Below are 18,822 nucleotides of genomic sequence, written 5' to 3'. Positions count from 1 at the left end.
GTCATGTTCACCATGTGCTTTTCCAGTAGAGAGAGAAACCCTGAACTTTACTGGCCTTTCTTGAGTCAATGTAAGCTCTTGTTGGTGGCTTAACTTGGACATTTCTATAGTCTTGCTTTAATTTGGACATTTGCACAGGCTTAGAACTGTATATTTGCAACTTAATAAATTCCTCCTTTTTACAAGCTGTTCTGTTTCTGGTATATCACATTCTGGCAGCTTATAAACTAGAACAGTAGTTTTTTTTTTTAGAACAGTAGTCTTAATAATTTTATTTCTGTAAAATGTTGTGAAAACAACATTTTTTCCATCAAATTGTTTATTAGAGGAAAACTACATTTTTAATGCCCACATTGTGTTTAAAGAGACAAAAGAACTTTCACCATCCCCTTCCGAAAGACATCAATTGTACTTTAACGTGACCAATCTATGGAAAAGTGTCTGTAAAAAAGTTTGAATTAATAATTAATGACAGCTTAAATTAAATAGTATTTTATTAACTAAGATTATTCTACTAACAAGGTTAGTTCATATTTTTTTTTAAAAATTGTCACAAAAGTTTTAAAATAATACAAACGATACTCAAGTTGGTCTGTTTGTAAGGGAAGGACTTTAAGTGTTTAAATCACATGTAAATTGGAAGGGTTAAAAGAAAGATCGTGATCTTATGATAAATATGAACAATAACCAACTACAGCTTATGTCATTATTTTTTAAAGACAATATAGTTGATATGAGGAGACATTGCCAAAAATTCCCCATAGATAACCAAACCCTGAATTGATTTTCTGGAACCACCAAGGGGTTCTATATCTAAGCATCAACTAGTGTTGAAATAATCATCTTCGTACATTTTAGCATGCATGAATATTACCTACTCTGTGAGAAAATAAAAGGTATTTTATTTATTATATAGAAGACAGATAATGGAATATATCACTTTTAACCCCCAAATTACTGAATTGAATCTGGTCTAGAACAGTGTATCTAGTAATATTTAGCAGACAGCAGCTGTTTTGTAGCATTCAATCTAGAGAACTAAACTTTTTCATTTAATCTTTGTAATATAGCTGTCTATGTGTCCCAACATACTCTTTTTTGGCCATCTAAGAAAAGATTGAATATTAATTGAACAGTAATTTTCCCAAGACAACATCGATCTATAGACAACGCATCAGTCTGTGAACTGTATGTAGAAAAAGACTAGAAGAATAATATAAATAAAATGAAAACAGTAGTTAACACTGGGTAGAGGGATTACAAAAGCTACTATGTATTTTGAAATGTTCAATAAGGAACCAATATCACTTGTGTAACCAGAACACAAAGCACATTTTTAGAAGTCATTTTAAATGACTTCTAAAAATGTATCATTCTTCCTTAACCTGTGATTGGGAGCAGAAGGAAGAAAATACATAATATGCTCCCACTCCGATATCTTCCCAGAAATTTGCTAAAGGTTAATGCACAACATTTAGGTGAGATGAAGAAAAACAATAAAAGATGGGCCAACTCAAGACATAAACTGAACATCTATTCTGAGTCTATATCTAATTGTTTAACTAAGAAGAGTTTTATGATAGAATGTAATCTGATAGTTATTGCCAGAATGAATGGTACAATTTCTCCAATTCAGCCAATTCAAACAATCGGTAAACCTCATTTCTGTTGAAATGCCTATTAAAATTCAATCCTTTTCTTTTTGGCCCTTGCCACTGCCATCTCTCCCATGGATTATGGAACATGGGTTTCTGCTTTTGTTTTTCATATAAGCTATTTTTTTGAAAGGAGAGAGAAAAATTTACGTGCTTTCAAAAGCAACTGGCTCCCCTTTTAATATGGTATTAATACTCCCTACAAATGCAAAATTCATACTATATTATTACAATTATTAATCAGGTTTAAATATGACATGATTTAAACCTGATATTTGGATGACATAAGTAGTCTTATGGACCTATTACTTACCATTTCATTGAGATTTGGGGATATTTTCTCAATTTTCTGATTTTTATTTCTCATTTAAGATGATAGTGCTATAAGAGGCAACTATAAAAAAATACATTCAGTGTAATAGTTCAAAAATTAAATCTTTAGTTAGGTATAATATGTCAGGGAATTTAGTGATATTGATTTTTTCATTTAAACAAATATATAAATTTAAATAGCAAAGTTGAATGTTGTCCTGATTATGAAAATCATGAAAATAAATGTGTTCATTTGTTCTAGAAACAAGCATGATTTGAGTCAATACTATTTGCATGTCCTGCACTAGCAACGAGGATCCAAAGATTAATAGCAAATTTACATACCATCAATTTCAATTCAAGACTGAAATTTAATAGATTATTGAATTTAATATATTCAACTAACAAATAATAAAATATTCAACTAACTCAATCATAAATTATTTTTTTAATTATTAAAGCATTTTATTTGAATTTTACTATCTTAGAAAACATACCTTCAAATTCAATATGAACTTGTGAAACTAGAAACACTCATACGTTTCAATTCTCTCATATATGACAGAAATGGTTGGAAAAGAAAAAAGTAGTGAAAAGCAACAACAATTAGATTTACAGAATTATAACTGTGTCATCATCGCGCTTTACACTTTATATACATTCTTTCATTTAATTATGAATCAACTTTGGAAGAAAAAACCGGTACATTTTAGAATATAACCATACTCAAGAAAATAGAGAAATATTTAAAAACCACTAAACTATATGTCCCTTGAACACTCTTTCTTTGAATATTAAAAACAAAAACATGATGTAACATAGAAAAAATGTTTTAGAATCTGGCCTAAGTATGAAAATGATAGGTTCTTTTAAGGTTGAAATAAATTAAGGAGAGAAAAGGAGGAATATATATATTTTCAAGAAGGAATATTTTTAAAGATGCAATATAAAGCAATTTAAAAATCAAAGATAAGCCCATCTAGGAACAATATACACATGTATTGCTCATACAGGGGGACATGAACTCCATTCTTCATTCTATTGATGATCTGCTGTGTGTTATTGAACAACACTTCCCCTCTCCAAATCCACGCTGATTATGCCACACACACAGAATCAATCAATTAATATTTTATAATTTAATAGCATATTCTATTCCCACCTGCTCATCTGAACCATTGCACCTCCCTGGAGAAATCTTGCCATCTTTTATGGATCTGACTTTGAAAAAAACACATTCTGTTAGAGCTAGGCATACCCACTGCTTTTTAGCATACATGGCCAGCTCACTCTTTCATATTCCCCAAATGAGGGAAATCAATCAATTCAACTTCTACATCACTTTAAAAAGCATGGTTTAATAATAATAACCAAAAATAATAATATATTAAAAATCATGAGAAAATCTTTAAAAATACAAACAATTTACCTCAAAGTAATGACTACTCAAAAGTCTGGGAATACTTAATCTTTGATTAACTGAACAAAACAATTTTTTTTTAAGGGAAGATCGTTCTTCTCTGGTGTTGCTGCTAAGACAGCCAGCAGATGTCTGCCTACTCTGAAGGGAATTTCTCCTCCTCAAGAGAAAACAGCTTAAATAGGAAACAAATAGCCATATGCTGACTGTGCACTGCTTAGCAGATGACATGGAGAGGCATGTTCTGCAATAGAAAGCATGAGGATCGAGGTTCAAATTAATTTCCCTAAAATTCAATGTAATTATCCAAGATCAAATTACTTGTTAAATATGAGTTATGTCAAAGCACTGTTATCAATTCATGCTAGACATAAAGGAGTTCTGTTTACTAATCAGTGATGTTGGATGTAGGAGAACAGAGTCATAAAATATTTTCCTTAACACTTACCTGACTTCCAAATAGAGAGTATACTGACACAAACAAGCAAATACTATTTTAAGACCTTTTTAGAAAGCTTGATTTGAAACTGAATTAGACAAAAAGTGATCTTTCACAAATCTTAGAAAGAGAAATTCTAAATTGACCAATGTCCTTATCAAGATATGTTCTTCTTGTTTTGGGGAAAAAAAAGACACACACACCTATGATTAAAAATTATTTCCCTTTTCAAAAACAAACTACCAAGAGCTCCAGGTAAAAACTAAATATATAAGGGTGCAAGAAAAGTGGAGAGAGATTTTTAAATCATTAAATTTGGCAACTCTTGCCCTTCCAATTGCTAGACTTTATATTTGGGTGAACCGATTTAATTGCATAAAAGCTGAATTTTTCATAACTAGGAACACAGCTTTTACTACCTGGCAGGACCAGTACCAAAAGTTTGTCCAGGTCTCTGCCCTGCAGTTTAACCTGGTTGTAATCTGAATGTAAATGAAAATTAAAATAAATCCTAAAGATCACTAATAAACATTATCTTTTCAGTGTGTCATTTCAATTTAAATAAATATTAAAAGCACAATAGATAAACATCATTTTTATACAGAAACAGAGATTTTAAATGAAATTCCAAACTAATTTTTTTCAAGGTTTGAGAGATTGACAATTGCTAGGAACCAATCAATCCAGTTGTTGTTACAGCTGTAAAACTTGGTTTAAAGGCAAATAAAACGCTGATAAATGTTTTTAAAAGCATTACCAACAACTGTGCTTGAAACCTGTGTTGCCTCAAGACACTTTTGTTAATACTATCACTTTGTGGACTGCAACTTCACTAAGAAATTAGATGCAATCTTTGTTTTCCTGCGTCTGAGCCTTTGGGGAGAATAAGAAAAAAACAGTTTTATTGAACTTTGATACCTAAACTAAGGAAACATAAAATAATTTTAACAATATTCTCCAGGAAAAATAAACAAGTTTATCTTACAGCAAATAAAACCCAGACCCTTCTCCCCCTTGTGTATTTTTGTAACATACAAACGGCTGGTTTGGTTTTAGGATACAAACATGCTTAAAAATGATTAATGAGCAGTGTCCATTACTTAAAGTAAATAAGTAAAATGCACATGAATTAATTTGCTACATATCCATTTGTAGTGCACTGAAGCATGGATTTACTAAATAATAGTTTCCAAACTTTTTAAAACACGCAAAACCCTTTTATAAGTGCAGAAAACTTAATTTTCCTAATAACTTATGTAACCAAATATTGCCAATGATCTAGATGAAACTATGTTTTTAATCACTGTAATTTATAAAAATTACACTATAAAAATTATTTGATACACACAATATTTTTATGTTTCAAAGAATTATTGTGATCACTAATAAAGATCCCTAAACAATATAATAAATATATAGCATGTCTATACATATCTCCCTCTACAAGTATATGAAATTGGTGAATAGTATCTTGGAGTCTTTTTAAAAAAGTACTTTTATTAATTTTTATTCAGTAAATGATAATATTCTTTTTTCTCTGGAACTTGAAAACATTTTGGAGACATGAGGAATATCACACTTCCAAATTTGTGAATTATGCAGAAAGCACTATGTATTTAATATTTTGATGGTCAAAGTTATATAACGATCTTATGCCTGGCTTCAATTCCATGATCATATATTTGTTGGCTAAGACTAGAAGAGCTTTTCTCATAATGGCCTTTCAAGGTAATGGAATGTCTGGTTTAGCAAAGAGAATTTAATGGGAAACTAATAGTGTCTTTTAAAATATCTATACAAAAGCCAGATTAGAAAAGACAGCTCTCTAAATCCCAGTGCATTAACAGTATCTTGATCATCTATGGTAAAACTGGAGGTATCCTGAAAGGAAGAGCTAGTCAGTCACTAAGTGTTCAGACCTTCTAGACAAGTCTGCAACTTTTAAAGAAATTCCGGCAATGATAAGAATGCAAGAAGAATAGTAAATAACACAGAAACATGAGCTGATCTTTGATATTTCTGTTAGTACACACGTCATTTATCAGGAATTATAAATGCAAAGAATTTTTCTCTCCTGGTCTTCAGTTTCTTACCTACCAAAACCAGGATGGCTTAGACCTTCTCCATCATCTTTCCTAATTCTTTAAATTGTTTTCAAATGTTAATTTTATCACCATAGGGAACACTTATTCTTTAATATAAATGTGTTTTAAAAATTACAACAGTCCTAACTCTGAAAGATAACTTTGAAAACTTGAACATTCTTTTATAAATAGGTTGATCATTTAAACTCCTTTGCTTCTTTTATATTCAAAGTTGTATTTAAAAATGTAAAGCCAAAAACCAAATTGCCTTTTGTTATGATTAGGCTCTCATACAGCTCACTATTTTAGTTCGAAGACCTTCACTAAAGGCAGTAAGAGAAAGGCAATAAATACATTATTAATTGACTGCAGATAGAGAAATACAAAGTTGAGTTTCGGGTAAAAGCTTTTAAAAATGTGAATGGCTGGTTCTGACATAGTTTTCAATGGTTAATTTTTTATTCTATCTAATTAAATTTTATGCTTTGTCAGACATCATGGTCATCCTGTCTCAACTTAAATATTACACACTGTGTAAGTGCGAGCAAAAAAAAAAAATCTGAGGTTGATTCCCCATCAATAATTTTGAGTTGGAATAACTCTCTAAATGCCTTTGCATGTATATAATTTTATACTTGTTTTCGGTTCTAGAGATCAGGTTCTAGGGAATTTTAATGGTAGAGGCTAAAAACTGACTATATAATTAAAAATTGGACTAAAATGATGTCAAAATAATGATCACCTTGGGAAAAGCACTGTATATAAACAGGTACATAGTTATGCACGTAGCTGCCTAGGTCATTGTTCTGTTCAAGTTAGCAAGATCGAAAATGCATTTGTCTCTCCAATCCCAGGGCAATTCTTAATTTCTGTCATGTTCTCTTTGACAGCAGGATTCTTTCAAGGGAATGTAACTTTCTGACTACCCCTGGAATATGTACAAAAGACAAGAAAAGCTCAATTCTCTTTCAAATACAGTACACATCTAGAATCTAGAGATAACAAACTAGTCATTACTCAACAAGTCCTTCTTAAGGTAACTTCAGCTGAGCTGAATTTGATTTGAATAAATAAATTGAACCGCGGACCATTTGAAGGGTTGTGTGCCACGCCCATTTTCTTCCCAGGGTACATTTCAGTAGGTCAGACAGTCAAATATGAAGCACATAGGAACACTTTTCTGGCTACAGCTTTACCAGAAGAATAATATATTTCCCTGAATTAAAAACCGTTTAAAATCATAACTTCTACTAGCAGTTGAAAGTATTTCTCTTAATAAAGACAAATTAAAAATATCTTAAACTATACTTTTGCAAAGACATATTAAATATATTTAAAAGGAGGGGAATAAATCAATTTCAGTGAAAAGATTCAACAGAAAACACCTCCAAATCAAAAGTAAAATAGTTCAACAACTACGTGTAAATCGGCAGTTAGTCTTCACGTCAGCAGCTAAGATGAAATACACAGAGGATTCAAACAAAGAATGCATCGTAGTCACACATAAATCTAGAGATTTTCCCCAAATAAAACCTGTGATATAGGTTCTATTTTGTATTACCATCTCAAAACAAATGACCCCACGTTGCCCCTTCCTGGCCAAACACAAAAAGCCCATTTTACTTACTAGCTACCTCCAGCGATGCGTTGTGGCTCACAGCCTCTCCGAGGTAATTCCTTGCTACACAGACATAGACGCCTTCGTCAGGCCTACTTTTTCGTCCATGAACTATACGTAAGAAAAATAAAGATCCACTTGGCAGCAACATTCGGTGTGAGCGGGGGTCATCTCTGTCGGTCTCCACTCTCTCCCCGCCTTTGTACCATTCAATAGTGGGTATGGGTCGACCCTCGGCTTTACAGTTCAAAGTTGCAGGTTCTCCTTTTGAGACAATGAGGTCAGAGGGGTGTTCAACAATGCGAGGCGGGAAATCTTCCTGACGAAGACGGGAGCCTGCAAAAGAGTTGACAAAATAGCTCAATATTTCGCTTGAATGCAGTTAAAAGTCTTATTTGAAAACTTCAGGCTTTAATACAACATATATTTATTAGTGAATATATATTTGAATGCAGTTAAAAGTCTTCCTTGAAAACTGTAACCTTCAATACAGCTTACACTAATATTTATATTCAAATATATAATGAAACTGTTCTTTACATAGACCCTTACATTTTCCTAAATAATAGAAGCATACATGTACATATATATGCCCTTTCCCAGAGTTTATATTAATAAATTAATTGCACTATTAGTTGCTAAACAATTAATTATGTGTTGACATTTTATCAAATATGCCAAAATGAGATACTAAATATAATAACAAATAGAAAAGGGCATTTGGTAAGGGACGCATTCTGTACCTTTTGCATTACTTTGAAATTGAGCCCTGGGTGTACGTTTCATTTCAATATTTCCTATATCTGTCCTTATTTTTTCCAATAAGTTTATAATCTCAAAATCAGAGATCCAGTTTCATATATTTTTGAAAATATTCCTACTTTACTGCTGCTATGGATAGAATATATGTAAATTTCTCAGAGTTCTCAAATTCTACAGCACAAACCTTGTTCTTGTCTAGTGTTCCAAACTCAGCGAGTAAGATAAGGTAGAAATCTATCATCCTTGAAATCTCCCTTTCTTCCCCTAGTCCTATGGATCCCAATTCCTCCTCAGATTTTCTCAATCTTCAACCAGCTACCATCTCAGACCAAATTACCATCACTTCCTACCAGGACTTTAGGAAAGCCTCTTAAATGGTTCTACTTCAAAGCAGCCAGATGATGTTGCTAGCTTTGAAATGCAAATGCAATCCGGGTACTCCCCTACTTCCGTGACTCTTAAACTCATTGCTCTTAAGATAAAGTCCTTAATAAGACCTACAAGAGTAAAAAATTTCAGCTCCCTACCTAGGGCTCCAGATTCTTTCTGTTCCACTTCTTCTCTGCTCTTTTGTTCCCAGTTGTTGGTCTGTTTCACAAACAGGCTGTGCTTTCTCCCACCACCTTCCACAGGGCCTACACTTGAAATGGTCTAGTTAATCCCTATTCTTTCAAATCTAGGGCTCTCCCTGATCTCTGTGATGAAACTGAAGGCCCATTTTATAGCAGCACTATAATAGCTACCCTTAGTAAGAGTTGTCAGAATCATAATTTTATACTTAGCAATGTTTTGAATACTACCTGTAGTCCCCATTATTCTGTAAGACCTGTGAGTCTGTTTTTACTCACTGTTGCTTCCCTTGTGTCTGGCAGAATGCCACATACACTGTGGACACTCAATAAACAGGTATTGAATAAATGAAACAGTAAATAAAAGAAAAAAGGAGGGGCTGACAAGAAAGACCTATAAGAAAAATTATCTGAAACTTAAGAATCACGCATTCTACAAAGAGATTTCAGAAGATTTTGTGTTTTATTTTTAATCAATATACACGCTATTTAACCTTGACCAGTCTTTAAACACTACATGGGACTTATTTATATCTGTGTCTAATTTGTTACTGCAATTAATATTATTTGTCTTAATGAAATGAATAAATGAATGGGCAAATGAAAAGATCAATTATCTGCTTATATTCATTGTAAAATTAAAATATTACTGTCTGAAACATCAAGCAATAGTTTGATAATCTGAATTGTTGTGAAATAGTTTTGAGGGCATGGTACACAGCATGGTATAAGGCAGAGGAGATGAAAATTCTTAAATGAAACCAGACTCTGAAAGAAGGAGAAATGAACTAGCAACATGGGAAAACATAACTTGGAAACTCATACTCTCTCACTAATGTTATACTGAAGTCAAATGAAATTTAAATTGGATTTTAGATTACTCATAATTGCCAGTCCTGTAAAACTTCAGACAATAAAGCATTTTAATATACTGCTGGCCTATACTTTAGTAATTACGAAAGGTGGATGCTAATGAGGATCAATTGCTTTTTTTTAAGTAATCTATATTTAATTACAGGAAATCTTATTTTAAATTCTGAAAGTCCATTTTAGACGGGAAATAGAGATGCATATGTTGCTATGAGAACAAAAGAAAGGGCACCTAAGACTGCCTGAACACGTCAGCCAGGGCATCTCAAGAGACTTGAAATTTGAGGTGAGCCTTGAAGAATGAGTCAGGAAGAGAAGGATGGAGATGAGCTCACCCAGAGTCACAGCTGCAAGGTGACACGGTACACTTGGGGTAGCTGCAGGTACGTTAGTATGGCCTGTGTGTAAGGTACATATCAGAGATAGGAAAGCACGTGCCTACAGAAGTTGATAAAATAAATAATGATATGGGCCTTGTATATCAAGCCAAAGTTCTGGATCTCCAAGTGGAAGCAACCAGAAAGGGATCTTAAGCAAGGGATTGTCATGATCAGCTTTGGATTTAAAGAGCTTGCCATCAGCAGTATGAAACAGCAGGCCATGCTAGGAGGGAATAATTTAGGACCCTTTTGCACTCTTCAAGCAATAAATTCCAAGAACCTGAGTTCAGACATTGGCAGATAGAAAGAAAAATAGAGGAAAGACTCTAAATATATTTAATCATAAAATCAGCAGGATCTACTAACTGGCAATGTGGGATATAATGGAAATAAAATTGCAGAGGATGAAGGAGAAGCAAAGAGTAGAAAGATTCAAAATTTCCGATCTGAGGAATGGGTGAAGGCCAGTCCCAAAGAAGGTAGAGAATAAAAGTGTGGGATTTGGTAAGAGGGATGAGGGCAGAGGAGATGATTTATTCAGTATGAGACATGGAGATTTGGGAGTAGTTTTTAGAAAATCCAAATGGAGATGAGAAGTTGCCAATTGAACATACAAGTTTGACCTCAGAAAAGAAATCTTAGCTGGAGCTATAGATTAGAGTAGAGCTGGCAACTGAAACCATGAGAAAATGTAAAACTGTCCAGGGAAAGTACATAGAGGAATTAATGGCCAATTACACAACCTGGAGATCATCCAGGCTCCACTACAGTACAGCAGAACTCACAGCTCTCTCTATTCCTAACCTGCAATCCCATATACCTGGACCACAGCCAGCATGACTTTTGGGACTGGATAACTCAGGCAGTAGTTTTCACCACAATGTTTGCACAGCAGCGTTCAGGAAAAGAGTTTCAGCAATAAAAACGCTCTCTATGTCAGGTCAAAATTTCAAAAATGCTCTGTAGAACACTCTTTCCTCAGATTGTTAATGAGCATTGCTCAAAAAAAGAGTCTCGGTTCTCATGATCTTTAGTCTTACTAATGCACACTTTGATATGCCAGAAGAAGGGGTATAACATGAAACATTTCCAAACATTTATGGCCACTGAAGTCTTTTGCTTTTGCTTTTTTGACGGACATCCCACTGAACTTTGTTTCTGAGGAGCACACTCTGAGACAAAATGTACTCTACTAAACATAGACTAATTTGAAGAACATAAATAAGGTTAGTATAAAACAGCCAATACCTTTAGAAAATACAGAAGTCTCACATTTCTCATAATGTACAACCTTTAAGAAAGGGAGTGAGTGAGATTTATGAGTAAGTGATTAACTTTCAATAATAAAAATCATAAATGGCAATCACCATCTCTATAAAAACTATAATAAATTATTCTTTGTTAGTAATTCTAGACTGGAGAAAAGGCATGGAGAAAAACTAATATTAATTATCCATCATCCTCTTTAATCACAACATCCTTATGAGGTGGGTGTTGTTGTATCTGGAGCCCATATGGGGCAACTGACGCTCGGATATCATTCAGCTGGGAAGTAGCAATGCTGGGATTCAATTCTAGTCAACTACAAAAGACTTGCTCACTCCAACTCTACCACAAGTACTTTGAAGATTAGTTAGTTAATTGGTAAAAATCCATAGAAAAACATGCCTTGTCCATTCTTGTTTCCAACACTGGACGCATTCATTTTGATTGCTTATTTTGAAAAGATAGATGACAAAAACATTGAAAACCAGTAAAAGCTGATGGTATCTGCTGTCCTTTCCCCAGTTGTAGAATATCTAACTGTAAATCATGGGGTTTAATACTCACTTAGCTCAGTAAAGACTTTGAATATGGAAGGGCTCAATAAATGTTTGATGAATAAAGGAGATATAAGCTTTCCTTGTATTGTGTTATCTTCCTGAAATATGAGATTGCATTTTTGAGTAACTATCCTTACATTATCAGTTTTGATATTCTTGAATTCTTAGACTACCGTTTGCATAATTAAAATTCAATATACTGGTTTCCAATTTTTCCCCCAGCATACTTGAGAGAAAAGTCACTTAACTCCCATCAATAAACAAGATAGACTTTCTCAAAGGGGCAGTTTGGGGGAATTACATCAATAACAAATAGGAAAGAGCATATATGGCAGGAGAGTGTAGCTGGAAGATCCCTTAATACCACATATTAGAGATTACTATCTTTCTCTTTTGAAAGGGCACTCACCTCTACTCTGTTCCAAAATCTCTCTCTATATAATATTCTTAACTCATTCTTCACAAAAGGACTCTCCCTTCAATCACACAATCTATGAGTTCCTATAAGTTAGCCACTTCCAACTTCCATTCTAGTTATGCTAATTTCAGTGTATTTTATGTCATAAGATATAAGATTTATATTACAGTTGACAAAACCAACTTGTAGGTTTCAACGACATAGAAAATATATAAGTTACAAAGACGAACAGAGAGAAGAAGGGGATTGATGGAGTGGGGCTTTAACAGTGGAACTTGGATGATGCCTCAGCAAGAATCATGGCAGAATCTTGGGAAGACAACACAAGTCATTGCAGCCAAGATCAGCATCTTGGGAAAGGGCAGAAAAGGGTTTCTTCAACAACTGCCTGGTTTGGAGATAAAATGTAAACACAAGTGACTAAAATACCTAAATATTTACACAACCACAGCTGGAAAAAGATATACTCATAAGTGCTAAGTATTTCAAGGAAATATATCAAAGTCACATGAGATTTATGATGAGAAACCAAACTCTGAGGGGATGTAAACCATCCCTATCCCACCTCAAGACAGAACATTCACAGAAATACAAGCAAGTGCCCATTCAAAAGACTGTCATTATTCTGCTGAGGTATACAAAGTAAAATCATGTGAGTGTATGTGTTTGCAATTTTATTCTTTTTTCATATACATACATATATTTATATATACATATATATATACAACACACACATACACACACATACATTTATATGTGATTATGTATTTTTTGTGCTAGCATGATAGTAACATTTGTCTGAATGTCTTGTTTGTTTACATTTTCAAATCTGTTTCTTCTTGGTGGAGTGCAAGCAGTGGTTATTTTATTTAAAAAGACCTGTTTTGATCCAAATTTGTCTTCCGTATTTTCTCGGTAGGTAAAATTAGAAAACATAAAATGATCAAAATATCCATTTGTATCATATCATATTAAAACATTTCACAACATAACAATGCTTGTAAAATTGCTAAAAGCATAAGAGGAACAAAGTTCAGTGAGTAGTTGCTAGGTGCAAAATGAATAAAAATAGATCATTTGGTGGGTAGAGGTATATATTATTGTGTTGACAGCATACCTGTATACATAAAAGAAAACCTATATGCTAACAGAGACTCTCTTAATCTTTTTATTTATGCTCCATTTATATTTTAAGGAGCAGAATGGCCTCCAACTATTCTCATAAATCCTATCCTGGGCACCAATCCTGTAATTTTCCTGTCAGAATTTGATCCTACCAGTGGATATTTGTTAAAAATAAGAAGGCAGCAGCTATTAATTACTCACTGTGTATAGAGTAGTCTTAAATATCTTCTATTGAGTACAACACATTTCCCAAACACTCATGCTAACTACTGGAATAATAAATATAAAATCAGATCATACTCTACAGAAGTACTAGGTTGTTTCACCTGCAATTATATTCAATAAAGTAATACAAGGGACACAGAATATATTAAATAACTACATGATTAATGGATCACTCCATTTTCACGAGCTACTTTGTTTCATCCTAATTTCCCTTGATTATTAAAGGGAAAAAACAAAACAAAATCTTAATAGTCAACATTTAGAATAATCCCCCAAATCAGCTGTGTGCCATTGGTAGTATTTTTTATTATCTAAAATGATGACCAAAATGAAATTGCTGCTTTGAATCCCTGGTGCTTTTTTAATACTCCTAAAAATTTAATATTATATGGCTGTATCCTTAGAGATTTGAGGAAGATTGACAATAACTTAAGTTAAATTTCAGAAAAGATTTCCCCCACCTCATTTTTAATAATATGGGCACTAAGTAGTCCCTTTCTATCATGGGACTGAAATATTGCAGAAGCTTCTAGTGTATTAACTGTAGAGATTGCCTCTGCTGATTCAAATCAGGCAGAGTTTCACTCTGAGTTGTAACTAAAGAGATTGGAGAGTTGAAATTGACTAGCTGAGTTCGGCTAGCTGAGGTCACACTTCCTATTTGTAAGAGGCATTTAGTAAAATTTTCAGTTAACATATAAATAAGAGGATTTCACCTTCAGTAAAATGCCAAACAGAAATATCTGCACATTTTAAAATCTAAACTCTGTCCTGCCCATCATTCTACGTTTCCCTATACATTGCATCTATAGCATACTAAAAGCACCTATATTGTATTTAGAACTTTTTAGCATTGGCGATGCAAAGTATAAAATTAAATTCCTGATTTTAACAGCCTGAAGTCTACCAAGGGAGACAGAAATTTAACAAGGATAATATTGGGCACTAAGATCCATATGAGCAGATAGCAGAAACAGAAACTGCATTCCAGAAGGAACGAATAACATGGGCAAAAAACAAAACAAATAAACAAAAACCCATAAACTAATCCAGCATCTGTAGGGAAAGTGATTAAAAATATTGATGGGATTCAGACTGTCTGGATTCAAATCTAGATTCTGCTCCTTGTTTGCTGTGCCAACTTGAATAAGTTCTTTAACGTCTCTGAATGTCGTTTCTTTATCTATAAATATGTGGATAAAAATAATACCCATGGATTAGAACCATTCGTCTAGAATTTGGGGAGTTGGCATAATCACCATTGTTTGATTTAATGATCTTCCTCCTCTCCCCCTTCCCCCCCGATTATATTAGGACTCACTAATTTATAGAGAATTCACTTACTTTTTCCCCAGACTTGTAAGAAAAGTTGCAAACTCAATTTTGAGAATTCAACTCAAAAATTTTTCCCATTTACATAGTTCTTGGCAGGTTCTGCCATAATTCCAGAAAAACATCTTTCAAGAGAGGGGAAGAAAAACAAAATAAAACAAAACTTAGAACATCTGACAAATAGTTATTGTTTTACTGCAAATGGTCAGAGGTTAACTATGTCTGTTCCTTGTGGAATATATTCCATGTAGAGTCACTGATTATATGTATTAGTTTAGAAATTTAAAGGACCTACTTGGTGTTTTTTTTTTCTTTTTAGTGTTTTTTAAATATTATTGACTGAATTGTCCTATTGGTCCTTTTTTCATCACAAATATAAAAATGCTCTGGGTAGCTAGAGTATAAACTTTTTAATTTTGCAGTATGACATTTCAAGTCAATTCACTGCAGATACCCTGTGGTTATCAAACATCACAAATAATCTTTTTCATTCCTTAATGCTATCTTCATGGACCAAAATATTTGAGTCTAAAAACATAATAGCTGATTTCAGCTGTTCGAACCAATCGGACCTTTGTGATTTTCATTGACAAAGGATTTTAAACAAGTCAGTATTTTGAATTGTGAATAACATTATTTGGGTGGTCTCAGATATTTTTATTGCTATGGAAATATAGTTAATAGCAACCCTGGATTTTCTAAATATAGTACAAATTACATGGTATTGCAATCAATGAGAATATTCATGTCATTTCTTTATATATAATATGGAAATAGCAGATGGTTTTAAATTTGAGTCAACTATAACCTTAACATATGAAACATGAACAGATTTCTCTTTGGAAATCATAACAAAAATACTCATATATAATAAATCTTGATTACTAGATCTCCTCTGTCCTGGTGTTAAATTTAAGGGAAAATCTTTATTCTGCACTTACTCTTATTTTGTGTTTTAAAACATAATGTTAAGTCATAAATTTTAAAGCCTGTAAAAACAAGTATGGTAATAATACAATACGTTAACCACACAAAAGATTTTTAAAAGTATTATTTAAGGTAGTATTTATCAATTCTTTTTCTAAACAGTTGTATTAGATTTTCATTGAATCTGTATATTATAGATATAATGTGATAAAAATTATTAGCTAAAATCAATAAAGTACCAAAAGCAAAGCTTTCAACTTTACTTCTTAAATTAGGGAGTCATATTTGAGCCAAATTTAAAGAACCCTTGATGCTAGTGAGTTATTAAAGTCTTCAAGGTGGAATATGGAGTTCTAATTTTAAGGATAATTGTCTAAATACAATGATGTTTTGGAAAACAAAATACTTAAAACAACCTTTTAAAGGATTACTGAGAAATCCCTATAGGAATGCAGTCAACTTCACTCATCTTAAAAACTCAGTCATTACTTCTGACAAGAACTGAGAATTTCCAAAAGTAACTCTTTTACACATTAGCAGACTATCTTCTTTCCCTCAACTTATCATCCCCATTTCTCTCACTGTACCTTATTTTTAGTTCACACAGATTCTAACGGGCACTCTAATAAAAGATACACAGAAGCAGATTTGAATAATGTGGCATACAAAACACATAGATATAAAGGTATTCAAATATTAAAATACTCTCAGAAATTTTTATTTTCTAAAGGGGCAAGTGAATGCTTCATGATTCCAAAACAGAGCTATATGTAGCTACTCCAAAAGGGAAAAATCCATAAAATATTAACATATACAATTTTTGATGCAAGAATATAAGAACTCAGAGGAAGTCTGCTACTACTAGAAGTGTTCTAATTATGAGTAATAAAATTTCTATATGCATTTATTATTTTCTATTTTAATACAACTTTAGAAAATGTAATACTTCTATTTATTATTTTTGAAGCTATTTAATTTTTCATTTTGAAGGGAAAAAACCCACGAAATCAGTTTTCTTTAGAAACATGTATAATATTTTGAAATAAGTATGTTTAATTAAACAATAGTTTATGAAGTTCTTCTAATCCCCCAGTGCCTAGAACAGTGCCTACCACTCAGCAGACACTAATATTTTTGTTGAATCAATGATAATGGAGGAAGAAAATGATGGGTGACCACACATATATTTCTAGATAGCTTTAGAAAATGGTCTAGACAGGTATACATAATTGGAGGTTGTCAGTGTACACCTGAGTCAAGAGAAAATGAGCAAAATCCAGAGTGGAGAGTCTTGAAGCCACAGTCCCCATGAAAGCATTTGCTTTGTATAGCAGGGGCTGTGCAGGGGATACAAGGCTTATTGTCCACTCCAGATCTGGAGCTCTTTAAAATGAATTCTCAGCACACTGAAGCCTGTGCACAGTATCATGAGTAGTGAAAATACAAGGCTTAATAACTGTGTAACCTGTACATTTCTATTTAAGAGAGACTAAAAAAGATACAAAGGAAAGAGACCTAGGAAAAAATATCTGAAAAAAAATCTTAACATTGATTTTATAGATTTTGAATTGGTAGCTTTTGCTTCTTTTTAATGTTTCTCTAGTTTCTCAGTATTCTGTGATTTTGCAGTGTCATCTTCATAAGAAAATAATATATTTTAGAAATTGTGGAAGCCAGCAAAATTTTCCTCTGAATGTAGAGAAAATAAAATTCAATCTTTTGTAAAATGTTTAGCATTCGCCTATTCACTCAACAAATGTATACTGAATTCCCACATATGTATTCACTTTCATGTGTCTCTCCTAGATACTAGCAACGCTAGAATGCAAAAATAAAACCAAAAACAGGTTAAACAGTATGTGCCTCTTTTTTTTTAGTTATTATAAACAAAGTTACTATAAATGATATACAAATGACATTGTATATGCACTTGTATATCTCAGCCTGTGTGGCAATATAAACAAATCAATGAGTTGTGTGCAAAACTATGTATAACTTTGTATGCAAAACTGCATACAACACGGTTGGAATTTGTGGTAGTGAATGTCTTTGACCAAAAATAAATTTTCCTGGAAAAGGTGGAAAGTTTGCATGGGATTAATTGAACAGAGGCCACGAACCCCGCGGCGCATAGCTGCTCAGTCAAGCCCTCTATGATTTAACTGGGAGTTAAAAGCCTAAACACGGATTTAAACCTATTAAAACGTATCAATCGCTTCTTCTCTTCAGGAAGCAAATAGACCTAATTATTTTGCTTATCTTCCATGCCTTTACAAGCTAATTCCTGGACAATGGTGCTCACGGAAAATCTTTTCTTTTTTGCACCTTAAATTATTTTTCACTTTACATATGACTAAGTTTACACAATTCTGAGATGCTTTATTAATAAAATAAATCCCAATTAGATTGTGAAAAGTTACTTACATAATTTCTTGCTTAGCCTGTAATAATTGGCAGAATATGCCAATATTATATGTATTTCTCTAGCTTTCTGATAGCATGAAACAAGAAATGAGATTGGAGATTGGGAGATAAGGTATAATGCTGCTTTTATTTTTGGAAACGTACTTTGTTATTAATACGAGAACTATATTAAGTAATATAGTCTTTTGAAAAAAGTAAGAGTAATATTCTTTTGAAATCAGCATTTCATTTACTACATGTCTGCATAAACTGCATGTAGAGATTTTTAGAGACAAATATAGGCTCATTAAGATGAAGTCTCCCAAAATATAAAGCACAGGAACTTCAAACTAGAATAATAACAAGTAAATGAACTTTAAAAAAAATTTGAAATACTAAACATAAATAAAAGCAATATTTCTCAATGTATAAGATCCTTCTTTATACATTTATAAAGCTT

General features: G+C 32.7%; 1 protein-coding gene across 4 annotated transcripts in view; it reads right to left on the bottom strand.

Moving 5' to 3' along the window:
• The window catches only part of ROBO1 (roundabout guidance receptor 1), a 456,386-nt gene that overhangs the window by 362,609 nt on the left and 74,955 nt on the right, over positions 1–18,822 (bottom strand). For all 4 annotated transcript variants that reach the window (XM_077118707.1, XM_077118705.1, XM_077118706.1 and 1 more), the window contains exon 2: positions 7,538–7,864. In XM_077118707.1, coding sequence (XP_076974822.1) covers positions 7,538–7,864 — 327 coding nt within the window. The remainder of the gene's footprint in view (positions 1–7,537; positions 7,865–18,822) is intronic.

The sequence above is a fragment of the Tamandua tetradactyla genome, chromosome 10 (assembly GCF_023851605.1).
Source record: "Tamandua tetradactyla isolate mTamTet1 chromosome 10, mTamTet1.pri, whole genome shotgun sequence".
Taxonomy (NCBI): Eukaryota; Metazoa; Chordata; class Mammalia; order Pilosa; family Myrmecophagidae; genus Tamandua; species Tamandua tetradactyla.
This window is presented reverse-complemented; position numbering and strand designations above follow the sequence as displayed.